This window comes from Arachis stenosperma, chromosome 6 (assembly GCF_014773155.1).
Source record: "Arachis stenosperma cultivar V10309 chromosome 6, arast.V10309.gnm1.PFL2, whole genome shotgun sequence".
NCBI lineage: Eukaryota > Viridiplantae > Streptophyta > Magnoliopsida > Fabales > Fabaceae > Arachis > Arachis stenosperma.
In genome coordinates this window covers 118783291-118800164 of record NC_080382.1, presented here as the reverse complement: position 1 = coordinate 118800164, position 16874 = coordinate 118783291, and the positions used below count along the sequence as shown (strand labels likewise).

The 16874-nt window shown below is 31.3% G+C and overlaps 3 protein-coding genes across 6 annotated transcripts; 1 reads left to right on the top strand and 2 right to left on the bottom strand.

Annotated features, from left to right (window-relative positions):
• Positions 1-1176: 1176 nt before the first annotated feature.
• Positions 1177-4485, top strand: LOC130935975 (protein SINE1). 3 transcript variants are annotated; one of them, XM_057865923.1, is made up of 3 exons: positions 1177-1355; positions 1854-3166; positions 3774-4485. In XM_057865923.1, exons 2-3 carry the CDS (start codon positions 1856-1858, stop codon positions 4254-4256), a joined length of 1794 nt encoding a protein of 597 aa, XP_057721906.1. In that variant the 5' UTR covers positions 1177-1355; positions 1854-1855; the 3' UTR covers positions 4257-4485. The 3 variants fall into 3 exon arrangements, with proteins under 3 accessions (XP_057721906.1, XP_057721904.1, XP_057721905.1); XM_057865921.1 differs by having other exon boundaries at positions 1847-3166; XM_057865922.1 differs by lacking the exon at positions 1177-1355 and adding an exon at positions 1661-1737 and having other exon boundaries at positions 1847-3166.
• Positions 4486-5160: 675 nt separating this feature from the next.
• On the bottom strand, positions 5161-7836 carry LOC130933422 (photosynthetic NDH subunit of subcomplex B 2, chloroplastic). Its single transcript, XM_057863033.1, has 3 exons — positions 7200-7836; positions 6028-6468; positions 5161-5581 (listed from the first exon to the last, which is right to left on the bottom strand). The coding sequence occupies exons 1-3, from the start codon at positions 7632-7634 to the stop codon at positions 5384-5386; spliced, it is 1074 nt and encodes a 357-aa protein (XP_057719016.1). The 5' UTR covers positions 7635-7836; the 3' UTR covers positions 5161-5383.
• Positions 7837-12542: 4706 nt separating this feature from the next.
• Positions 12543-16333, bottom strand: LOC130935822 (YTH domain-containing protein ECT2-like). Of its 2 annotated transcripts, XM_057865726.1 has the most exons (9): positions 16224-16333; positions 15678-15754; positions 15495-15603; positions 15296-15363; positions 14282-14881; positions 13569-14126; positions 13259-13471; positions 13034-13174; positions 12543-12869 (listed from the first exon to the last, which is right to left on the bottom strand). In XM_057865726.1, the coding sequence occupies exons 1-9, from the start codon at positions 16249-16251 to the stop codon at positions 12717-12719; spliced, it is 1947 nt and encodes a 648-aa protein (XP_057721709.1). In that variant the 5' UTR covers positions 16252-16333; the 3' UTR covers positions 12543-12716. The 2 variants fall into 2 exon arrangements, with proteins under 2 accessions (XP_057721709.1, XP_057721710.1); XM_057865727.1 differs by lacking the exon at positions 16224-16333 and having other exon boundaries at positions 15490-15603; positions 15678-15760.
• Positions 16334-16874: the final 541 nt, after the last annotated feature.

Below are 16874 nucleotides of genomic sequence, written 5' to 3'. Positions count from 1 at the left end.
TGGCGCGTCTTCTAAATCAGCAACAGGAAAGATTCAAAAGCGGGAAAAGACTTTTATACCCTCTCCCCGACTAAACTTCCAAAGTGGTATTTTGCAACTTTTACCATTTTAGTCTTTAGATCTAAAATTTACTATACTGATATTTGGGATCCAGCTTTGATTACTATATTAGTCCCTGGATTCTTTCCAGCGCTGAGTCCGCAAAGAGTCTTGAGCATGTTTTGAACTTGCTACGTTGAATACATGGCTAAATAATGTCGTTTTATTTTGGTGTTTAAACAAAGTAAAAACAAAAAAGGGTTAACCACAAAAAACGTCTCCGAATTATTCAAACGCTGACAAAAATACATCTGGATTTTATTATCGACAAAAATACCTTTAAATAATTTAAAAACACAACAAAAATACCCAACAGTAAATATATATTTTCAAAAAATGCCTTAGAAATTGAATTTTGATGCAATTTTTTGCAAGAATAATTATAAAATTGAGATATTATTATTCTTAAAATTTGGTGATTTTTCATTAAGTATATTATTTTTTTTAATTTTTTTGTTAACAATTAATAATACTTTTAAAAAATCACAAAAAAATATATACTTAACAAAAAATTACCAAATTTTAAGAATAATAATATCTCATTTTTCTAATCATGCTTGCAAAAAATAGCATCAAAATTCAATTTCTAATGTATTTTTGAGAAATACATATTTAATGTTAGTTTTTTTGCAAATAATAATAATAATAATAATAATAAACAAAAAAAAATCATAAACATCTAAAATTGAGGATTTAGCTAATTTGTATCTTAAAAGCATATACTAAAATTATAAACTGAGAAAGTTTTTATTAAGAATATAAAAATTTAAAATTTTAATGTATTTATTTTACATTTCAAAAACTCCCACTAATTAATTGGTGTCTGATTTTTTGCGATTATGTTGGATACTTAATCGCAAAAAATTTCTTTTTCCTATTAAAGTTTGAGGGCATTTCTGGTATTGTAGTTGCTCTGATGTGAATCATGTGGGACCCACATGGAAAAAGGATAGCGGTGGAATTAAAATGAAACTATTTTGAAAAGGGAGGAACTCAACTCACTCAAGCCATGCTATGCTCAGACAAACAAATCACAACACAACACAATAGTTGAAAAAAAAGAAAACAACTCACAAAAATTCAAATTCTCAACAGTGACACTTGTTCTTAGACTCTTTTACCTTCTCCATTATTTTCTTACACCTCATTCACTCTCTTTCGTTGCCACCTCTTCCTTCCATTTAGCTCACATAACTGTGTGTGTCAAAACACGCACACAGAGCCATCCTCTGCATCTTCTTCTTCTTCAAATTCAGGTGATTACTATTTTCTTGCTTCATTTTCCTACTGCTTTTCTTTTTGTTCTTTGCTGTTTCATTTATGTTTCTTTTACCAAGATAATTGTTGGAATAGAAAAAGAAAAAAAAAGAGTCGTTGTTCTGACCCTCTTTTTGGATGCCTTGAAAAATTCTGTTTTTGGTGAAAATTTGAAATATTTGAGGACCGTTGCAATTGGGTCTTCAAGCACTGTTTTCAAGTTTGAATTTTTTTCCCTATATATTTTTTTTGGTGGGGGAGGGGGTATTTGTTTGTAAAAGTTATGAACTCTTGGAGCTGATTTTCGAGCATGAATCTGCGAAAATATTTAAGGGAATAGAATTCAAGGGAGTAAATATTCATGGAACAACTATTACAAGAGTAAAATTTCATTTTTCAAACTTGTGTTATTTATTTTTATTCTCATAAATATTATTATTATTATTATTATCATTTCTAGTTGCTGATAGTTGTAGATGTTTGGTTTCAGAGTTCAGTAATGGGAAAGAATCTCAGCCCCGTGATGCAACAAGAGCTGGCAAATCTTGACAAAGATCCAGATAGCCGCAAATCTGCCATGAAAGCTTTGAAATCATATGTTAAGGATTTGGATTGCAAGGCCATTCCTGTGTTTCTTGCAAAAGTTTCTGAGACCAAAGAAACCGGCTCTTTGTCTGGTGAATTCACAATTTCACTCTATGAGGTTCTTGCTAGGGTTCATCAAGTCAAGATTGTCCCCATGATAGACAGCATCATGGTGTCCATAGTTCAGACCTTAGCTTCAAGTGCAGGGTCCTTCCCTCTTCACCAGGCTTGCTCGAAAGTGGTTCCGGCTATTGCCAGATATGGAATTGAACCCACAGCCCCTGAAGACAAAAAGAGACACATTATTCATTCCATTTGCAAGCCTCTTTGTGATTCCCTCTCTAGCTCCCAAGATAGTTTAACTTCCGGTGCTGCACTTTGCCTAAAGGCCCTGGTTGATTCAGATAATTGGCGATTCGCTTCGAGTGAAATGGTCAATAGGGTTTGTCAGAATGTTGCTGTGGCATTGGAGGGAAAGTCCACTCAAACCAATGCTCACATGGGTTTGGTTATGTCGCTGGTGAAGCGCAATGCTCTGGTTGTTGAAGCCTATGCAAGGTTGCTCATACAATCTGGACTAAGAATTCTGAATGCTGGCCCAGAGGAGCGTAATTCTCACAAGAGGCTCTCAGCCATTCAGATGGTGAATGTATTGATGAAGTGTTTGGACCCAAGGAGTGTATTCTCGGAGCTCGATTTGGTAATTGAAGAGATGGAGAAGTGCCAGTCTGATAAAATGGCTTTCGTGAAAGGAGCAGCATTTGAAGCCTTGCAAACTGCTAAGAGAATTGCAACTGACCGGAAGCCAAGATATGTAAAGAGTCCTGCTTCGGTGACAGGGTCGAATTTCGGTAATAGAGACTATATGGAGGGGGAAAATTCTCCTCAATCTATTTCACCAGAATCATGTACTATTGACTTTTTCAGTGGCTACGAATCTGGATCTGTTGCCGAGTCTGCTATTTCGACAGGGCAATATCGCTGGAACTCGGATTATGAGAGGAGGAGTGTGAATAGGAAGCTTTGGAGTTATGAAAATGGAGGGGTTGATGTGTCTCTTAAGGATGGTTTGTTCTCCAAAGTGGGGCAAGAGAATCCCTTGTTGGAACAGTCTGGGAGCAATGAGTTTCCTCTTGGAGATGGAGAATTGTCTGAGGAATTTTCTGGTTTTGTGTATCGAAATCCTGTGAATAGAATATCTAAAAGTACCAACACAAGTCCACTGGTAAGTTTTATTCAAGTTCTCTACTTTCTGATTTTCTTTTGCCTTCAGTTTTATTCAAACAATAGTTCAGAGTTTATATATAAATATTTCTACTAAGTTGTTCATTTTACATGTCCTAGCAAGTACAGTGTTCTTGAAGTAACTTAATGGTAGAAGAATTGCAATTTATCATGAAGCCATTATAAATTATGCACTTCTTCATTTACCTAGAAAGCAATTTAATATATTTTGCTTAATCGCTTTTTACATGCGCTCCATTGGTTGAACACCACTCCACAACTGTAAGTGGAAGACATTTTATCAACATTAACCTTAAAAGTCCAAGTTTTAAATTCAAGTGATTTCGACAAAATATTCTATGCTACAGAAAGTGAGCATTTAGTTACTATGCTAAGGACCTTTGAACTTTGAACAGTTTGATAAACAATCTACTTGATTCATTTGATGATTTCTTCAACATTTGAAAGTAGTAGATCCCTTTTTCTTCTTTTCTCTAATTATTTGTGCTTAAGTTTTCCTAAGCTGCCATGCCATGTTTCTGATTTAAATAACTAGCTATTGCATTGCTCAAGAATTAACATATGATTTCTTTTTCGTTGTAAATCAGAGATCGCGCTCGCAAACCACAGCTGACCTGATCAATATCTTTGAGACCCCAAGGAAGCTCATTCAATCACTTCAAGATCCAAGTGATGTTTCTCCGGGTAGCTCTGAGAAACAGAACAGAAGGTACAGGAGTCTATCCTCAGGCAATATCGATTGGAGCCCGACATCTGAATTTGACGAAAATGGTTCATCAGATCATACAAACTGTGACTGTAAAGTGAATCAAAGCGACGACGAATTCAAGAGTGACTCTGAGTCAGTGTCATCAATTGATGATCTTTCTGGAGATGCCGGTATTCAGCCACCTATCAATGTTGTTCCGGAAAATAAGAATATTGTGCAAACTGGCAGCACAGGGAAAGCACTTCACAAGATGAAACGTAAATTGTTCTGCGGCTTTTCATTCATGCTCCTTGCAATGGCTACCCCTCTGATTTGGATCAGCAGTCAGCAGGATCAAGGCCATTACCTTGTCCCTACATAAAATGCTTGTTGTAATGAACATGCTGAGAATTTAGAGCATTCTAGGTATGATATTGTAAAAGTGGTTGGCTAGTGGTATTCCAACTAAATGTTGGAAGTTGGAACCTTAAGTGACAGTAAATCTGTTATGTTCCATTGAGAATCTTCAATGGGGTTTTATGTCTAGCAATTGTAGGAATATTCTACATTAGTGAAAGATAATCTATTGTAGAACTTCTAAGTTGTTAATTTGTTAGAAATGGTTCTTTTATTTTATATCTTTATCATGGTTTTTTCTCATGCAAGTGGTTTTTGATGAATCTTTCATATCTTTAACAGCTTAATTCTCTTTGTATTTTAGAGAATGTTTATACAAATACAAAATCTCAAATTTTGAATATGGTGATGCATGCCTATTGTTTGTTTAATGAGACACAAATTTTGAAGACACATTAGCACATCACATACAAAATACATGTATTTAGTATTTTAATAGAAAGTTGAGACACAAATATTAGATAAAGACACAAATTTTTATTACAATTTTGTTCTTTTAAAATTATTAAAATTCTACTTTCTACTCTTATCACTTTCATTACCAACATTTTTTTCTTTATTAGTCGTAAAATTAATTTTCAATAACAATTATGTTTCTGTCTCATTAATATTTTAACAATCAAGTAGAACATGTATTCATGTGCATCTGCATTTGTGTGTATGTGTATCTTTGTGCATGTGTCCCCATTGTTCTGAATTCTGATACAATAAACATACATAGCCTTAGGTTCTGTTTTGTTATTGAACCTAGACGGAAATACAAACCATGGAAATACAGATACATAAAGATGTTTGGAAAGAAGGATAGGGACAAAGATAAAGAAAAGTTTTTATTCCAGGGAAAGAAATTTACAGATTTTCTATCCACTCCAAAAGAAGGGACACAACAACGGATAGAGAAAAACTTTGATCTCATGGCAAGCATAATTGTTAATAGAGAATGAATAGTAACTAAATTTCATTCAATTAAAAGTTGTATGAATTTTGGCAAGAACAATTCAGATAATGCTTCATATACAAAAAATCATAAAAGGATTGGAGAATAGTAGGTAAGAAAGAAAGAAAGATTTACAGCAAAAACAAAATGGGATTTTAAGTGAGATTGTCATGCTCAATAACTTGTGCTCCTCTCCACTCTTCACCAGGGTTCACAGTCACAGGCTCCAGTATTGAAGCAGGGCCAGTGCATATAAAGTAGTCTTTTCCATATTTCTCTGACAATGAACCAGGGCTTGATACATAAATATCCTCAAACCCCATTCTTATTACCCTGAAGCAAAGCTCTCGTCCCTGTAGAAACAAACAAGGACTATTCGAATAAACATGTAAAATAAGAATTTAATTCTAATGCACTCACGGTGTAAAACGATTTACACATTTGTTTAATCAAATTAGTTCTTTTAGATGATCATTCATACAATCAACGCAAAAGTACTTATTTTGGTGACGTACTGTTATGCAATTGAATGCACATAGTGTTGACTATCGCACACTTAAATAGAAAGTTTTAATTATACAAATTTTCTATATTTAGATAAGTAAAAAATCTTTAATAATCAACGAAACAAATACATTATTATGTTTACAGTAATTTATATTGATGCTACATTAGTATTACTATTCCTCTTGTTAAAAGTTTGTGTTTGAAATTAATTATTCTACCCATTTCATATGTAAATACAAAGCTGTGCAGCATATTGTAATTTCTAAAACATTGTTATATCATGGATTCTAACCTGATCAATGGTTTCATACTTGGAAGGTGGAGTATTGTAAAATGGCTTTGATCTTTCACTTGGAGGTGCTGCATAGACTCTACTCATCTTATTCTCAAGAAGTGTAAAAGTCAGGTCTTGCTGACCCCATGTCCCCGGCTTTGGTTCCGGCTCAGCGCCGAAGGAAAGCCATCCGGGAGGCTCGGATTTCGTAGCATCGGCCGGAGTCAGGATTTGGAAAGGCGAAGACGGAGGAGGGTGCAAACAGTATGAGCAGGCTCTAAGGCCTTGAATTGCTGCACCATTTCTTGTCTTGAATCTAAAGTGGCTGAGTATGGCATTGTTTAGAGTAACAGCCTTAGGAGCTTTGTTCTTCACTATAACTGCTGTGGCCATGCTCACTGGATAAAGGCTCACAACGTATGTGATGTCCAAAAATCTACTAGTGCAGCTCAATTCAACCTTGGGGGAACAAAAACTCAGTATTTCACAATTTGATAAACAAGATTGTTAAAGGAAATGCTAGCAGCCCCTACTTCAAATAAAATAAAATGAGGAGTTGATTAAAGTTGGTTTCAACTTTCAAATACAAGTAATTAGTTATTAGGATAAATGGTAGGTTAATCACTTTTTTCCAATAATATAATAAAAAATAAATGTATTTTTTGGTTCTAACTATATATTCGAAATACAAAGGGTTTTTTCACAATTTAAAAATTTCTAATGAATCTCGAACCATCTAAATAATTGGTCAAAACAATTGTTACTGTTTAGAGCAATTACTTGGATAATTTTACAGGGCACTTTGTCCTTCCGACAAGTAAACAGTCAAAGAATCGAATGGTCAAATAAACATCAAATATATATGAAAAAATATAAATAGACAATGAAAATACTAAATAATATGAATAATGGATATATCGGATGTTTAATTCACTAAGTGTAAAGATGGTTATCCTAATATTAAGATTTAGGCGGATAATTTAAAAGTGTAGTGTATTTTTATTTTATTGGGTCAATTTTAGAACTCATTGTTCATATTGTTCACAAAAGTCATTGTCTACCTAACAAAGTCGAATATATATTTCCATGCGATAGTTGATTAATGGCTTAATTTTTGTTATTATTTTATAGTAAGTTTGGTTTTTCATTTGAACAACTTCCAACTATGGATTGGTTGGAAGCTGCAGTACCTGGACAGCATCAATGGCGTCGAAGTCAGCATCATTTACAGTCCACTCTAAAGTTGAAGGGAGTAACTGTCTGCCTCCAGGTTGCACTGCTTCATTCAAGATCAAACCAATCCCACCCTTGGCCTTGTAAAGGCCGGCTTCGGCAGCCGGAATTGTATAAAGCACCTCCTCAAAACCATCATCTTTCCAATAAACATGTGGCCTGTAAGATGTCACATGAGCATCAGGTATCCTTAGGCTCAATGAGCTGCCATTTCGGACCGAAAGCTCCACAACCGGGACACTGTCAGCTTCAAAGAACTTGATGCCTTTTCGGCCGAATTTCTCGTTGAGTGCCTCAGGAGTGGAGACACTAGTAGAAGTAGTAGTAGCAGATGTTGATGAGGCTTTTATCAAGTTTAGTTTCGGAAGAGATAAGGAAAGAAAAGAAGCCATTGATGGAACAGAGGAATGAGTTTATTAAAGCTTTAACAGCTTCCACACAGATTAGTGTGTGACATGTTTGTTGCTAAGGCTTAGCCTAACAGACACTTTTGGATTTTATTTTGTGGCATAAAAAGTGCAAATGTGTTTTGGATTATTCTTGCTTTGTTTAAAGAGTGTGAGTTGAATTAGTGTTATCAAACTCAATTGAGGGATTAGTGAGATTTGAACTTGGGGCATTTCTCTTGAATGGGAAAATCCAATTCTGACATAAAAGGACAAGGAGCGAAACTAAGCAAAGGCCACAAATCTCCCTCGTTATCCTTTTTTTTTTGTTGCTAGATTTCAGTTTTTATTTTTGTTATTCTTTGGGATTTTGTTGGGGCAGAACCACTTTCTTTGAAGAACACTTCCCTCTTTCGGTGTGTGACTATATAAGTGAACTACAAAAAAATATTCTCTAATTAATTACAAACTCTCACATAAATACCTCCAAATTTGTTAGTGATAAAATGCCTCAAAATATTTTCAAATGCAATAAAATTAATTAAAAAATATGTTTTTTATAAGTGGTAAATTACTTTTATATTTAACAAATTGCATATCTTTGATTTAAAATTGTCTAACAATATTTGGATAAATATTCAAAAGTGCATGCAAAAATATCAAAATTTTATCTCTAAATTTTTTTATTTTTTAAAAATATTTTTGGCCATTTAAAAAAATCACAAAAAAATATTTAGTATAAAATTATCAAATTTTAATGATAAAAATATTTTATTTTTTAATTTTATTTGCAAAAAATTATATCATAATTTGATCTCTAAAATCCTTTTGAGGATATAAATTTAAACGTTAGGCACTTTTGTCGTATTGTAGAATATTTTGCAGATATTTTTGTCGATAATAAATTTAATTAATACTCAAATTGGTCTTTAAAATTTGCCACAGACGTCAAATTTGTTCTTAAATTTTCACATCTCGATTTAGACCCTAAACTTTTAATTCGTGGCTCAAGTTAGCCCTTTAAGTGATTTATGTTAACGTCGAGACGTGGCATGCTAACATATCAGTCAGTATTACATGTCAGAACAAGATTTGACTATGTGAAACAAAAGTACAAAGTTAGAAGTGGCAAGTGGAGAAGTTTGTTCCGCCTCGCCAGAAGCCTGCCCTTTGGCAAGCTGGCTCGCCCCGCCCCGTCTAATGAGGCGATTCTAGAATTCCACCGTATTCCACCTAATTGCGGGCTGGCGAGTTAAGTCTACCAAAACTCCTATTTTTTTTTTTTTTACTATTAACTACTAAATAATATATATAATTTTACAATCATATTAATAAATTTATAATTTCAAAAGACATAAAAATATTATTTTTTATATTTATAAACATTAAAATTTTTATAATTATAAATATCTAATAAACATAATTATAAATCAAGTTTTCATCCAAAACATAATTATAAATATTGTCTCCGAAATAAAATAAACATAATTATAAATATTGTCTCCAAAACAATATAAACATAATCTAAAACAATCAATTTTCATCTTCATTGTCTTGTAAGTTAAGTTGAGGGAAGTTAATATGCTCTTACCTAAAAATCAATCGATGAAAAAGTCTGTCCCGTTGCGTCCTACTAAAACTTGCAATTTAAACAGTGCAAATTAGGTGGAATTTTACTTTTGGACGTTCTAATTTTTTAATATGATCTACTTTTTTGGTAAATTACATGTACTAACTTAACGAATTTAGACCTGTTTATTACTTCTATACGAAGTGTCTATTAGAAGTGTCTATTAATAACACGTAACATGATAACTGTCTTGCAATGCAATGTGATAACATAATTTTTTACATGCTCGTTTGATGTTACGTGTTATAATATAATTTATCCACATGTTACTTCTATGTTATGATTATTTTTCAATTCAAATGATATATATGGTTTATGTACAAAGGTGTGTGAGATTTTAATTTGATGATGAATTTAAAAGAATGAAAAATGGAGAAAAAGTTACAGGATATTAATACTTACATAAAAGATAAATATAATCAATCGCTTAATTTTCAAACAAATCATTGTGTAATAATTTTCATATAAGTGATCCTTTTATTAATTAATTAGTGTTAATTTCTCTTAAGAAGTTAAATAAGATTTAAACAAGTTTTAATTTTATATAAAATATGCACACTTTAGATCAAAACAAAAATAATATATATTTTAGCCAATCATATATTTATTTTATTGAAATAACATAACTATATATCATTAAATTTATCAATATTAAATTATTATAAAATTGTATGATTAAAATTAAAAATTTACAAATATTTATAAGAACTTTTTTATTTATGCAATATGTGAAATAATATTAAGCCTTTGTCCTTGTTGCTGTTGTGTTTTAATATTTCTAAACAAATAACCAGTGAGTATCACGAGTTCCCCAAAATTTTTTATCTATTAATTTTGTGTTGAATACTTCCAAAATTGTCCTTTTTTGTACTAATTTTTTCATTTTTTTATTTATTAATATTATTAAAGAATATAATTAAAATTTATTTTTAAATTAGAAATAAAATTTATTTAAATTAAATATTAAAAAAATTTGATACAGTAAAGACAAAAAGGTATTATTTATGTTTTATTATATATGTATCATACTCATTTTTTTTTTTTTCAAAATTTTATTTACTAGTAATTTTAGAAGTATTCTATGATAAGTAAAAATCTTAAATTCGTAATACCAGTCATTTCGTTAAAATTTACTTTAATTTTATTTGATTTGGTAATTTTTTTAAGAGTAATGTATAATTTTTGTTCCTAATGTTTTCGTCTTATTTAAGTCTCTAACATTTTTAAATTGTCTTAATTTCGTCCCATTATCAATTCTGTTAACAGATTGTTAGTAATTTTATAAAATCAGTAATTTATGTACCTCCAGCCAGAAACGAAGTCAAGGAAAGGCAAGTAGTGGCCTTGACCCTCCACCAACAAATTTTAAACTCATATACTATTTTAATAGATACATTATACAATAAAATTTAATAGTATAATAATAATAAAAAAAGTTGATATTTTTTATGTATTAGAGTTTAGATTTTTCTACATATATTTAATATTATTTGTATTTTTTATTTGATTTAAATTTTTTTTACATTTCTTTTTTAAAATTAATTTTACAATCTATAATCATATAAAAAATACTTTAATATTATTTATAATAATATTATTATTTTTCTAATTTTATTTAGTTATTTTTTATTTTTCTATTAATTTTTATCCATATTATTATATAAAAATACTTTAATATATCTTAAATTCACATAATAAAATTATTAATTTAATTAATTTATATTATTTTATGTCATATTTTTTAATGATATAAAATATAAAACTATAACTCATGTCACATAAATACTTAATAAAGTAAATTAATTAACAAAATAATTAAAAATAGATTATCTTATATTTTATTAGATGCAAAACCATAAAAAAATTATAAAAAAATTATAAAGATTGAGATAATTCTTTTTATTTGATAAATATTTATTAATTTTTTAATTAAAAAACTAAAATTATAATTATATCTATTATTAAATATATGATATTATATTTAATTATACAAAATTTTAATTTTCGATCCTTCCACTTTGAAATTCCTGGATTTGTCCATATCTCTAGCCATTGTCAATAATCTTTTTTTAATTTGAAACTTCAAATTCTTGAACCACCAACTTAGATGGAGTCAGAGTATTTATTGTGATAATTAGAATTGGAGACCCATATTTTATAAATTTTATGAACAGTCGTGTTCTTTCCATTAAAGAACAAACAAGCTGTCAATGCAATTAGTTAATAAAATTTCTTAATAATTATAATATCACCATGACTAATTTCTATATTAACAAATTGGACTATAAATAGAATAAAAATTTTAACACAAACTCCTAACAACAGGACAACATTAATACAATTTTAAAACGTTAGGTACTTAAATAAAAAGATTTAAACGTTAAAGACAATTTCAAGACTTATCTCAAATGTTAAGAACAAAAATGATACTTTGCTTATTAAAATATTACTTGGCTGGCTAACATTTTTGAAAAACACATAGCCAAACTATATCCTAATAATAAAAAGGTTTAATTGTTCTGTTAATTTTTATATTTTTATTAAATTTATAATTAAATTTTTATATATTTTTTTTAATTAGTTCTTTACAATATTTTTAATTTTGTAATTAAATCTTTGTCAATATGAAAAATATTAGAATTAATTAAATTTCTTTTTTTAAATTGAAGATATTTACAATTAAGAACTTAATTAGATCTTTAATTTTATAATTTTTAGCAAAAATATTCTATTAATTTTAATATTTTTAACATAATAAAAACTTTTATAAAATCAAAAATAATATAAAAACTCATTTAAAATAAAAATTATAAAGACCTAATTATAAATTTAATAAAATTATAAAATTCAATATAATAATTAAACTTAATAAAAAAATACAACCCTCCTGATTGTTTAAATAAAATATTATAGCCCAAGATTTGTCAGTTTCATCAAATAGAAGTACAGAAAAGCCTTGTAACCCAATGCCAGTACTTTCTATTTTCCTTGTTAAAATGCGTTGGAGATCCAAATGCATCACCTAGGGTTTTTCTCCGATCCAATTATACTTTTAAAATCATTTTATTTTTAACTCATTTTGACGATCACACATTTTGTAATATTATCCTCGTATCACCAGAAAAAAAAAAATTTATCCTCGATCTCACATTTAGTAAACTTTGTACATAGCTGGTTTCCGTTGGGGTGTTTTTGATTTGGCTTATTTTAATAACTTACAATTTATTAAAATAGCTAAAATAGTATTCTCCAAGGTCAACTAGGGATGGGATAATTTAAAGCTCTTGTAAAACACCACTCTTATCATAATTTAACCCAAATAAAAAGAAAAAAAAACACGCACACACACATACACTCACTCACTCACTCACTCTCAAGATGACTAAAGGAACTAGATAAAAAAAATAAAAAATAAAATCAAGACTCTAAAATGCAAAAATTAAATTTCTTTCTGTAGTTTAACAGCTTTTCGAGGAGTTTTCAAGTACTGTGATGGCTCCATTCCCTTTTCCTTCGGCTGCATCAGCAGCGGCTGATCCATTCAGCAATGAGCCCTCAAGAGATTTGGGTAACACAATTGTCTCAATTGTTATTTCACTAGGGTTGCTAACCTGTTATTTTGATCAGATGATTAACAAAAGCTTAATAATCAGAAAGGAAAAAATGGCCACTTCGAAGAGGCGAAAGACACAGGGAATATCATTGAAAATTTATATAGAATATGCCAAATGTGGAGAAGTTATCATAACATGAGTAACTAAAGCAATGTAATTACCTGTTTTGCATGTTCCTTGGATTTCCTTTCCTGAGTGGCCTTTTCCCGTGTCTCGTAAAACCCAAAATCGTCCAAGATGCATGCTTTGCTTGAATGCTCCTTGAAAATTTTGACAATCTGAACGCCCTTGTCAAACTGAACCTGCAAAATGACACATATAAAGGATGAAATTTTAATTGATAAGGAGCTGGGATATGTTGTGGCAAAACAAGGCAGTGCATATACCTCTTGAGTGTCCCTGCTATTTGTAACAGGTCTATGCTCATTGTTCTCCAGTGTTATGTGCCTCAAAATGCTATTTGGGATGTCCTTTATTATATGCCACTTGACGGCAAAGCAACCGGTCCACCTGTCCTGCTGCCAGTATTCTACAGTTTTGCCGAAGTCGACAGGGCCAACCATCTCTGCTATACCAACAAATTGCCCACTAGTGTTGACCTGTAGCCAAATAAAATGAATGCCAGAGGAACACTAACATTAGTTTAACAAAGAAAATCCAAGAATTTAGCAACAAAATGCTGCATATCACACTCACCGAAAATAACAGAAATATGGGACAAGACTTCTCCTTGGCTTCCTGATATGCTGCATCCAGCTTTTTATTTCCATTAGGGGTGCTAGCCCAAACGCTATATTTTATACTTTTGTGAACATCATCTTCGCTATAGGATTTAATAACAAAGAATTTTGCATCAGTGTAATTCTCAGGAAGATGTTCCCCATTGTATTGCTCCTTCTTGGGAGCCAGAGTCGCTTCCTTGTTATCTGAATCACTCTTCACTGGAAGGTCCTGTCCCTTCAGTAATAAGGTGACAGGTCCAAGACTTTTAGTGCCCTTATTATCAGAATTCCTGATAGATCTGGGTCCTTTATTCATCTCGCCAAATCCATCAACGTTCTTTCTTAAATGGTCAACACCATAACCATCACCTGTGCCTCTCAGCTTATTCTCGAATCCAGCTCTGGATCCATAACGAGAATCAGCTCTAAATGTGTTTCCGTATCGACTGTACACGCTGTTGATCGGATACATCCTGTTCATGAAACCAGAAACCAGTTCCAGTCCAGATGAGCCTCTGGAACTGTGAAAGTTCTGCAACCAAAATGTATGATTCCAGTTAAATTTTGATACAATTGTGCATATAGAAGCCACACTGCTACAAGATTCCACCCAAATAGGAGTGAGAAATGAACATTTGAGTGCATAACACAACACAAAAAGGAACACGTAGAAAAGTTGAAACATACCGTGAATTGCGGAAGTGACTGAGGTAGCCTTTGATTCCTTTGTGCATTGAAATCTTTGAGAGGACCAACAGATGAAGATATTCCAGCCTTTGCTCCATGTTTGGACTGCCTATCAGAAATTAATGGAACATCTGAAGGAAAGGCCGACTGTTGGCCATGGGTGCTAATTCTTGGACCCTGATGCCCAGACAAAGGGACACATGCCGGCATGTTAGCCACCTGATAAAAATCATTTGAATTCAAAGAACCATGCTGGGAACCTGTTAGAAACGCATTCAACCCTTTTTTGTTTGAGCGGTCGCCATTGGCCATGGTAACGGTATTCCCTTTATTAAAGACATTTGATGAAGGAACATGATCGGCATTAACTGCAGTTGATATTTCCTCCACTTGTGGAACACCGATTTTGTTGGGAGCATGCGGCATATCAGTAGAGGCTGGAGATTGGTAATAACAAGAAGGGTAGTGATACTGTTGCATCCCATAGAGTTGACCATCATGTTGAATGGGTGGAGAAGTGGCCGGTGGTGGATACGCTCCATAAGGTGTATAACCATAACCCTGATTGTACATATAAGAGCAGCTATCTCCATAAACACCCTGTTATTAGATCCATCAGACAAAACAACTATCATCTTTTATGTTGATGTGTAATCATATAGAAGTAAAAGAACAAACTATAACCTTAAAGGTAAAAGAACAATTAAAACAAATTAGAGATGAAACTAACGACAAAAGTGGCAAAAGAATAGAAGACTATGCTCTAATAATTTTATGATCACGATAAATTTCAGCAATTTGAAATAACAATTACTGAAAATCCAAAACAACTATCATTCATTAGGAACAATGGTTTTTTGGAACCGAAACATATCCACACACCATCAAATTCATCTTAAAAGGTCAAAATATAGCAGAAATTGGCCAGCACCCCATAGAACTTCGGCATCATCATCCTCAAAATCATTCAAGAAAGACATATCACAACTTGTAACAAGATGAAGAGTTGCTTACTTGAGCCATTCCTCCATCAACATTCATATACCTAGAATACATATTCCAGTCACTTTGCCCATCATAACCTGGAGCAGGGGGGAAGTGTCAATCTCTAAACATCATAATATGACATTCAAATGGCAATGTCTACATTTCTTTTGTATACACTATGAATCATATATCTATCCTCATCATAAGCAACAGTAACTTACCTTACCTCCATAATAGTATGCAGTAGAATGGTACCCATTCGGAACAAAGCTTGCATTTGGATTGAATGGCTTATTCATCCCCTTAGCTGCTCCATTGGAGAAAGCAGGTCCATTCTGCATAGAAACAAACACATGTTAGAAGCCAAAAATAAAATGTATGCAACCAAAAAAAGGGGTCAAATAATAACCTTCTTTGCAGGCTCAGGAACTCCCATGTTCTTGGGCTCCGAATCCAGGGACAAATTTTGCAGTAAATCTGCAGCTTCTATTGGTGCAAAGGTTAAGGGAAAAGTAAAATTAACTTTCACAAAATCTATTTTGCAGCAAACACAAAGAAAAAGAGATAATAATAATTATAAGTTTATAACCAAACTCAACATTAGTACTATCATTATTATATGATGATACACAACAAAGTTCCTGTGGGGAAATTGAAACTATGCATAAAGCATCAATATTTTAACTCTTATGCAATTAACCACAGAGGTTGCAATTGCAAAAAGAGCATTCAAATTCAAATTTATTACTTAAAAAAAAGAGAAAGAATAAATAACGATAAATACTATAATTACTAGCAGGGAAAGGGAAAAACAATAAGAACCCTATGAATAAATTAGAAACAGAAGAGCATAACAAATAAAAAGCATAGCACGGAGAATTGAATAGAAAAGATTGAAACTTTATGCGAGAGATGAAGGAACAGAAAAAAGAGAGGTAGGGAAAACAAAGGATACTGTCAGAAGAAGGAGTAACAGCTGCCATGATCGAATTGAGAGAAGAAGAGAGAAGAGAATAGGGTCGCCGCCTTAAGTCTTTGTTTTGGGGTTTTAGAGACACAAGCGCATACACTCGCAAAAGAGAGAGATTGCGTGTTTTATATACAGCTGGAGATTTAAGAGAGAATACTAGTAAGTAGTAACTTATGAATTTGTGGGATATCTTGGTTAAATTTTTAATCTTTTCTTTTTCAGTAAATTTTAATTATTTAAATCAGTTTTAGAATTTTTATTTTGTTAATAAATTTTAATTCTTCAAATTTGTTTTTAAATTTTTAATTATTTAAATTTAAATATTGTTATTTTTTATTAAAATTTATTTAATTTCTACCAAATTTTGACATAAAAAATAATTTATCTAACAAAACAAAATATTAAAAACTGATTTAGTGATTAAAATTTGTTGAGAATTAAAATGTTCAACTAAAAACCTTTTGAATACGGATTAGGAGTGCTATTCATATAATTTTCCCGGAGCAAAAGAATTGTTGACGAAAATTTAATCAAAATAACAAAATTGTTGTTTTTAAAAGCATAACAAAAATAATCGAAAATTAGATATATATTTTCAAAAAGAGTTCTAAAGATAAAATCCTAATTTTATCTTTT